The sequence below is a fragment of the Austrofundulus limnaeus genome, unplaced genomic scaffold, assembly GCF_001266775.1.
Source record: "Austrofundulus limnaeus strain Quisiro unplaced genomic scaffold, Austrofundulus_limnaeus-1.0 Scaffold298, whole genome shotgun sequence".
NCBI classification, from domain to species: Eukaryota; Metazoa; Chordata; class Actinopteri; order Cyprinodontiformes; family Rivulidae; genus Austrofundulus; species Austrofundulus limnaeus.
Genome location: NW_013952700.1, coordinates 485,827 through 494,671, shown reverse-complemented (window position 1 = coordinate 494,671; position 8,845 = coordinate 485,827). Strand labels below are relative to the sequence as shown.

The window sequence follows — 8,845 nt, the reverse complement described above, 5'->3', positions numbered from 1 at the left end:
TGGCATTCACCAATGTTTTCGTATTCTAAGATTTTTTTCAGATACGAACAAAATTCASGAGTGGTCCAGACCTGTCGTATATTTTACCAGCAGTCAGTCTGCTGTTATCCAGACGGGTTTTCTTCACTAATAACTTTATATTTCATTAGTTTGAAGATATTTTGAGTTGAAAATAAATCACACTCCATAATTATGTTAACAATAGGCTATTCTGCTTGAAYTAGAGTTATAATTTTAAATGTAATAATTTAGACTAACAATAAATTGTCCGTCCAGCCGGCTTATCTGGGATAGGGTCGCGGGGGCAGCAGAGAGACCCAGACTTCCCTCTCCCCAGCGAGACTTTCCAGCTCGTCCTGGGGGAGTCCGAGACGTTCCCAGACCAGAGGGGATACATAATCCCTCCAGCGAGTCCTGTATTTTCTCCAAAGTGTCAGACTTATTTTGAAAATATTTTAAAATGCTTATTTCAGAACCGCAACTGAGACCACCTGAGACCACTTGAGACCGCGCTCGCGGCGGGTATACGGTGCGCAGCGCTGCAGCTTCTGAATAAATGAAAATGATTTAACACAGTTGTTTATACTTTTAGCAGCTCTTTTTATTCCACAGCTGACCTGCTAAAAATGACAGATTTTCTTTTCTGGATCTCTGACAGACGGACTTCAATCTCTGAACTCGTAAAGTTTTTATTTTTAGTTTTCGCTGTCATTTTCATGAATGGACACTTCCTGATATCTGAGGCAGGAAACATAGCCTTATATGGTGTTTTTGGGGTGGTAATTATGCTAATCTCCTCTAGCGTGCACGAGCAGCTGGATACGAACAGGTGGAATTTACGCAGCTCATTTACACACTTTTCCTGAAGATAGAAGAGTTTGTTGAATCTGACGTGACATGTTCGTACGAACCCTTTGTACGAACAGAAGTAAGAGAAATTTAGGATAAGAATACGAACATGTTCTTGCATGAGGCCCAATATTCTTCAGTGCTCATTCAGTCATTGACAGGGAAATAACTGGACTGCACAAAGAAAATCTTAGTAAATCACATTAAATGTTTATTTAAATATTTGTTTCCCAAAACTTTAGACTTTAAAAAGGAAAATAGCTACAAATACAAGATGGACAGCTGACAACAATGATGGTCCACACCTTAGCGCTGCAAACCTGTCACTGCACTTTCTGTTTTGGTGCAATTTATTAGTAAATCTGGGCCAAAGTGTAACAGTGAGTAATAAAATGAACACCCATATAAGGATATAAGATGCTTTTTGGACCACTGTTAATGTCACAATAGACAAAATTCTAAAAAATAACTTGGGGGGGACAAAACAAATGTTAAATAAATAAATAAATGCCTCAAAGGCTATCTGGAAGTGGCAAAGTTTAGACAGAACTGAAGGAACTAATTAGTAACCCCATTTCCAAAAAGATTGGAACTTTATGTGAAATGTAAATAAAATTTCAACTTCACAAACCTATATTTTATTCTTAATGAAACTTAGTAATACGTAAAATGTTTAAACAAAGTAACTATATGATGTTTAGGAAAACATGAGTTTGAATTTGATGGCAGGTATCATAGTGTCCTGTCTGCTTTACGCATTTTTATCTAAGGTTTACACAAAAAAGATGTAGTGGTATCTAAACTATTAAAGACTGCAAGAAAGCCCCGTAAAAAGGGGGTCTGTGCAGTCTCTTGTTTTGTGGGAGGAGTTTCTCAAAGACATGATGGGTCTGTTTAATTTTTGTGGGTGGAGTTTAAGGCATGAGTGGTTGGATGGAGTTTGAAGCCATAATGATTTGGCTGGATGAATACTGGGCAGCTGGGGGGATGTGTAGCTTGGTTGCAATGACCAGGAAACACCATTATTTTTAAATATAAACAGTTTAGTCATAATTCAAGACAGGAAGGTGCTAACCGCATGAAATTTGAACGCCTTAAATGTGGAGGGATATGTAATAATTTGACTACATCTAAACAGTCCTAACCTGCATGGGAAACGATTAACATTTTAAAATACAAATAGAAAGGTGCTAGCCGCAACAAATTTGAATGCAGCACGAGAGATGTGTAACAATTTGGTTCAGTAGAAACAGCCTTAACCCGCCTGGAATAAGATTGCCATTTTTTATTATGAAAATAAATTATTAGTCATAACTTGAGACAGGAAGGTGCTAGTCTCACCAAATTTGAGTATGTCTGTATTTTAAGCCAAATTGAGGTTTCCTGTACAAGATGGTCTTTATTTAATTGCAGCCTGCAATCAGAGCAATCGCGATACGACAGGCAGGTAGGTAGGTGCCTCAAGCTGAATGGGTCCCTGAGGGACAGTACTGAAGTGGCTAAACGCAACGACCAAATACAATTCTGTGGGTATTAAAATTACTGTCATCCTTGCGCTACCCCCATTAAGGGGTCCTGTGACAGATGACAGAAACACAAACTGTTGCAGCATCATTTCATCCATTTTTTTATTTAGCACAAGATATAGGCTATTGTTAGTGTGGTGAGTGACCACATTTATATATTAAATTAATATAAATCTAAAAGCTGTGGCAAATATACTGTATTTCCCCTGAAAAAAAGGTCTTCTCAGGTTTTTAGATGTTTACAAACTATTGTTACAAGAAAGGGAGATGCTTCAGTGATAAATATGGCCCTGTCAAAACGTTTGGAGATGTGTTAATACCATCAAATTTAAAAGAGCCATATTTCTTTGCAATTACCTGCTTAAACATTTGATATGTTTATAATGTTATATTGTGAATCAAATGTGGGTTTATGAGATTTGCAAATCCTTACATTCTACTTTATTCATATTTTACACATCTTAACAGTTTGGGAATTGGGGTTCTAGGATGTGTACCATCAGTAAGAAAAGGATGCAGAGCTGCAGCTCCTCAGTGTGTAGCACCAACAAAAGGAAATACACTGATATAGAGCAATTCAAATGGGACTGGAAATAAAATAACCTGAGATAACTGATAACACACAATAGCAATTCACACACACACACACACACACACGCGCACACGCACACACACACACACTTAAAAAAACAATGCAAGATAAGTAGTGTGTAAACTACAGATTGTTGAATGACATGGTCAGAGTCTAGCCCAGTGGTTTGATGTGTTTGTGTGTGTTTATGTATATATGTTTTATATAAACTAGAGAAAGAGACAGACTGAGAAATACAGCAGTTTCTTATTGATGTAGGTAGTGTCATGTCAGAGGAAACATCACAGCCCCCCTCTGTTTCAGTTTGTTTCAAGGTGATGGAACTTGGAGCTCCTGGACGTTTTATCAGCTGTGCACTCCAACTATCACACAGCTCCAACACTAGACACTTGTAATTGAAGCTAGGCAAGTACTGGGCTTTTGGATTTTCTCTGGTTGGGTGCTGGTTGGTTCCGAAATGGTATGGAAAGAAAAAGGAGGCCCGCTTCCACTGGTGAGTCCAAGATGGCCAGGGCTCAGTGCCAAATTTTGACGTCGATTTCGTTCCACAATTGAAGACGTGTTTGATGCTAAACTCTCTCTTGTTCTGCAAAGAAAAATACATAAAATGTAAAGTGATACACCAAAAGAGGTTACAATTTCAGCTAGTGACTATTAGAATGAAAAGAGTAGTTTTAAAAACTCTGTGACAAACACATAATTGCATATATTAAAGTTATAAAAACACAGGATTTGATTTTTAGTACTTGTAACTCAAATTTTTTTACTAAAAAAATTAAAGTTAAAAGGTTACATGTACTAAAACTTTTTTAGTACATGTAACTCAAATTTTTATTAATTTCACGACACACCAGGATAGGGCCGTAAAAGATTCTGAATAAACCCTTGAGGGGTTTATTACAGAAATGAAACTCAATTTTAAAACCATAATTTCTGCTTTTATTTAAAAAAAATACACATACTATTACTAATGCTGTAATAATCGACTAATTGAAAACATAATCACAGATTAGTTGACTATCAAAATAGTCATTAGGTGCAGCCCTATTCCAAATATAAACAAGCTTAGCGCACAAACAAAATCTGTTTATTTTACTACAATCTGTTTTAGAATTAAAAAAACAATATTTCTGATAAACAGCAAGCACATGTCAGACCATCACAGACAACACTGCTAACTCATGAGTGATTCAAACAGGTTGTGCGGGAGTTTGGTTGCATGTGCAAGTCAGACATGTGTGTATGGTAATGATGGTAGTCCGAACACCTAAACATTTAACACAAAGTAAAATTTTAGATACAAATGTACCGGGAAGAGGGGATAATGATGTATAAGTTTTGACGTCTACTTGAGGCACAAAACTGGTCATGTTTGGACATGTGCAGACGTTTATTTATGTGTTATATGCCATAATTCTTTTGTCAGAGTGGGCAGTCCCCCTTGGATAATGGTAGGGGAAAACACTATTTTATTTGGTTGACCACTGGACAACCTTGAGCTGAGGTTAAGTTGTCAGAGATGAAAATTGGTTGTCTCATACAACCGGAAACCACTTATTATGTTGATCCTTGTATACACAAATATTTAGAACAGAAAAAATGCATAGTATGACAGCACATTTGTAGTCACACTCACCGGGGTGAGTTGAATCCACTGTCAACTGTGACCGAACTGGAGTCCATACTGTCTAGTCTACCAGAGTGGGCTGATTGCTGGGTCTGATGTGGCTCAGGGTGGTTTTCTTTAGGACCAGAGAAGGTAAGGGTTCTTTCAAACCTCCTATGCAGATCCCTTGTCTTTTCTCTCTCCAACAACCATTGCATAGTCCCCGCTTCACGTCTTTCTAGTCCAGCAACACTTCCTTTTGTTTTTTCTTCCTCATCTCTACCTTTTGCATCCCCATCCTCAAGTTCATCATCATCTGAGACATTGTAATAGTCAAAAGAGGCCACTGCAGCACTGGTTGTTGGCTCAATCCCCTGGGCAGAAGCAGATGGTGTTGCCACTAGTGGTTTGGGAGCATCAAAGCCTTTGTGCGAGTCGAGAGCATCACAGGATGATGAAAGCGTAATTGAGGCAGTAATTGTGGGTTTTCTCAAGGAACTACAGCCAGATAAATACATGCTGGGGGGAGGTTTGAACAGTGTGTCTTTATTAAAGAGCTCCTTGTGTTTCTCCCGTCCAGTTGAAGTCATGTGTGGAGGTTGTCCATTAGAAATGGAAGGGTCAGGTAAAACGAGAGGAATTAGAGGCAGGCTGCTACCTTTATGCCCTACCTTTGGTAGGTCCTCATTATTTTCTACTGGGTGGGATATATGTCTGTCTGTTTGCCTGTCGGTAATGCTTGGTTTTAATCCTTCATGGCTGGTTTTGCTAAGAGTTCCAAGTAGGTTTGCTTTTGTGTGAGTAACCTCAGAGTTACCAGAGCACAGGAAATAATCATCTGGTGGGTTGGAGGTAAGCATTGGCTTAGGTGAGTAGGCTGGCAAGCTGTCCTTGCTCGTTTTCTTTTCAAAGTGTCTGCCACCATCTAAACCAAGAGAATCTGCTGGCACCTTAGATGTAAGAGCGGTTGCAAGAGGGTAGTGAGAGGAGTTTGGATTGGCTCGCTGAGTGCCCTCATCATTGTAGTAAGGAGTGCAATCATCATAATAGTCAGGTGGTTTAATCAATGCAGGATCAATTGATCCTTTAGAGTTGTCCATTGATCTAGAACGTTCCTTGGCCTTGCTACTGCGTTCGTTTCTAGACTTTCTCTCCTGGGTGTGGGAGTGTGAGCGGTGGACTTTGGAATGATGCACTGATGGACCATGGCTTGGCTCAGGGAAAGGCATTTCCATGCGTCGCTTAGCAAGCTCTCCAGATACATCCCACTCTGGTGTGACCGGCAGATGAGAAAAGTCAAGAATATTGGGAATGCTATGTGCAAGATGAAGCCTAGCCCTTTGCCTCTCCATGGCCAAGGCTTGTTCTCTTGGTAATCGAACCAGCGAAGATGAGTAACCTCTGAAGTCTCTGTCAACCTGCTCCAAGTGAGAACCATCACTTGGCTCAAAGCAGAATGCCCTTGACTTGCTCTGTGAGCGGCTAGGTTTGGGTTGAGATTGCCTTCTGTGCTTGCCCCCACTTCTTCTACTCCTGGAGCTCTGATTAGCTGATGACGCTTTGCTCCTCTGAGCCCGCTCTTCTTCAAGTCGCTTCATGACTGCTGTATGCCGGGCAAGGTTTTCCACTGTAAGGTCAGGGTTAATTCTACGTATAATCTCCATTTCTACATGTCGCGGAAGGTGGCAAGGTTCTTCTTCGTCACGGAGTGGCCATTCCTCAGGGGGGAACTGTGCAGAGAAGGTAGCCAGCTGCTTTGCCTTATCCTTTTTAAAACTCAAACGAAACAACTTCAAACCAAACTTCCGCCCTCCTGTACCACTTCCAACTGCTTGTTTTTCTAGGTCAGCGATTCCTCCTCCCCCAACAACACCTCCTCTGTGCTTTGTGAGTGTGTCCACCTTAAATGAAAACCCAAGAGTACTGCGACTCTTTTCTGTGCTGCCTCCTGTTTGCTGAGGAGGTGTTTGCGAGGAGTGCTGTGATGAGAACACCTCCTTGTGGTCTTTAGGAGATCGACGCTGCAGAGTAGTGTGGTGGCTAGGTGGGTCATCTGCACGATAACTGCTGATATGAAGGCAATCTTCACCTACTGCAGAGTGATTCTGTGTGGGCTTTGGGAGTGTTCGATCTCGCAGCACCCCAGAGGCAGATAGGGTTATGGTGCCAGAAAGAGGGGAGGTGCATTGAGTTTGTTGATGCTGCTGTTGTTTCTGATGCTGGTGTCGGTCAGCTGATCGCTCATCTAAGTGGTACCACTTGGAGCTAGTTCGGATTAAACTTGGAGTAATGAAATAGGTTTGAGGTGTAACAATGAAATAGCCATCAGAAGTTGGGTAGATCTTTCGCTCATGGACCAGCATACTAAGTGTGTGTTGCACAGTCTCCTCTGTTGGCATGGACACACCTAAGCAAAATCAGATACAAGAACAAATAAGTACAAAAATATTTTACCTGAACCTTAAGACGTTATAATTTTTAGGTTTAACTCAGCAGAATAAAACCATAATATTACATATTACATTTAACATTCTTGATATTAAGAACAATGGGCCTCATGCAAGAACCATTCGTATGCACAGATTTGTTCTGAAGTTGTGCGTACGGTGATTTAGAAGAATTTCTGGCATTTAAGTTAACAATTTTCTCGTATTCTGAGATTTTTTTCCAACACGAACAAAATCCACGTGGTCCAGACCTGTTGTATATTTTATGAGCAGTCAGTCTGCTGTTATCCAGATGGATTTTCTCATTAATAACTTTATATTTCATTAGTTTGAAGATCTTTCGAGTTGAAAATAAATCACACTACATAATTATGTTGACAATAGGTTATTCTGTTTGAATTAGAATTTTAAATGTAATAGTGTTATGTAATTTTAAAATGCTTTCTTCAGAACCGCATCTGACACCACTTGCGACGGCCGGGGGGACCAGGAGTGCGCGACTGCTCTTCTTCTTCTGAATAAATGAAAACTATATAACACAGTTGTTTACACTTCAATTAAAAATATTTGACCAAAGGAAAACCAGAGCAGGACTAGACAGAGATGAATATGATTTAGATTTTAATTTCTGTGATTGTATACGACCCACGGGAGACTCAACATTAACAGCACATTTCATTCCTTGGCTTTAGCAAACCTTTTATTCCACAGCTGACGCTGCTAAAAATGACAGATTTTCTTTTCTGGATCTCTGACAGCAGGACTTCAATCTCTGAACTCGTAAAGTTCTTCTTTACTTTGAGATGTAATTTATGAATGGACTGGTATGTGGGGCAGGAACGTATATCCTTATAGGGTGTTTTTGGGGTGGTAATTATGCTAATCACCTCTCCTCGTGCACAAGCACCTGAATACGCATTCATCAGTTTACGCAGCTCATTTACACACTTTTCCTGAAGACAGAAGAGTTTGTTGATTCTGACATGGCATGTTTGTACGAACCCTTCGTACGAACAAAAGTAAGAGAAATTTAGGATAAGAATACGAAAATGTTCTTGCATGAGGCCCAATAACATTACAAGTGTGTTTGTAAATTGAAATTCAATTCAGTTTATTTATTAAAGCACAGTCGTCTTCTTAGGGCATTGTACACAAAAAACAATCAATCTAAGGAAGCAAGCAGATTGTGTTGAATCTCCACCAAAAGACATAAAAATTGCAAAAATTTACAATAAAAATTAAAAAAATGATGCCAAGTTAACCATAACCATCATTAAGTTTTAACTCCATGCCAGAAATTACAGGGAAAAAAATGTCCAAATGATTAAAAAGATCATAAAAAATAGGATAATCAACAAAAAACTACTTAAAAAATATTCTGAAATAATCCTAATGAAATATTTTCTTAGTAAGGGAAAGATGTGAAAATCTGCAAACTAAATCGTTATCAAACATTTTCTTCACCAAAATGTTTGTAAAGGTGTATTATAATGTATTAAAATGTCCAAATTCAACTCCTGTGGGAAACCTTGAAAAAATCCTGCTCAAGTTAGGGTACAGATAAATGACTGTTGAAATGGGGATTTTTTTAAAAATTGGGCCTTATGTAACTTATGAGAGGCCAAATCAGTTTTTTTCATGATTCTGAGTTGACTGTTAGTACTTATATTTCACTAATCCATTGTTGAAAAAGCGCACACTCACTTTTACATTTACATACAAAGAAGCTTTTATTCTACATATCAGTGCCGGGCCGTCAGGACCAGCAAGACCTTCTCTGCTGGCCTAAACACAATCAGAATCACTAGCTTAAATTAAGTACAAT

The 8,845-nt window shown here is 39.2% G+C and overlaps 1 protein-coding gene across 1 annotated transcript in view; it reads right to left on the bottom strand.

Moving 5' to 3' along the window:
- Positions 1–1,037: 1,037 nt before the first annotated feature.
- Positions 1,038–8,845, bottom strand: part of LOC106526876 (storkhead-box protein 2) — a gene marked incomplete at its 5' end in the record, with an annotated part of 23,218 nt that continues 15,410 nt past the window's right edge. Inside the window, 2 exon segments of the mRNA XM_014021591.1 lie at positions 1,038–3,553; positions 4,604–6,980. Of these exon segments, the coding sequence (XP_013877045.1) occupies positions 3,349–3,553; positions 4,604–6,980 (2,582 nt within the window). The 3' untranslated portion in view covers positions 1,038–3,348.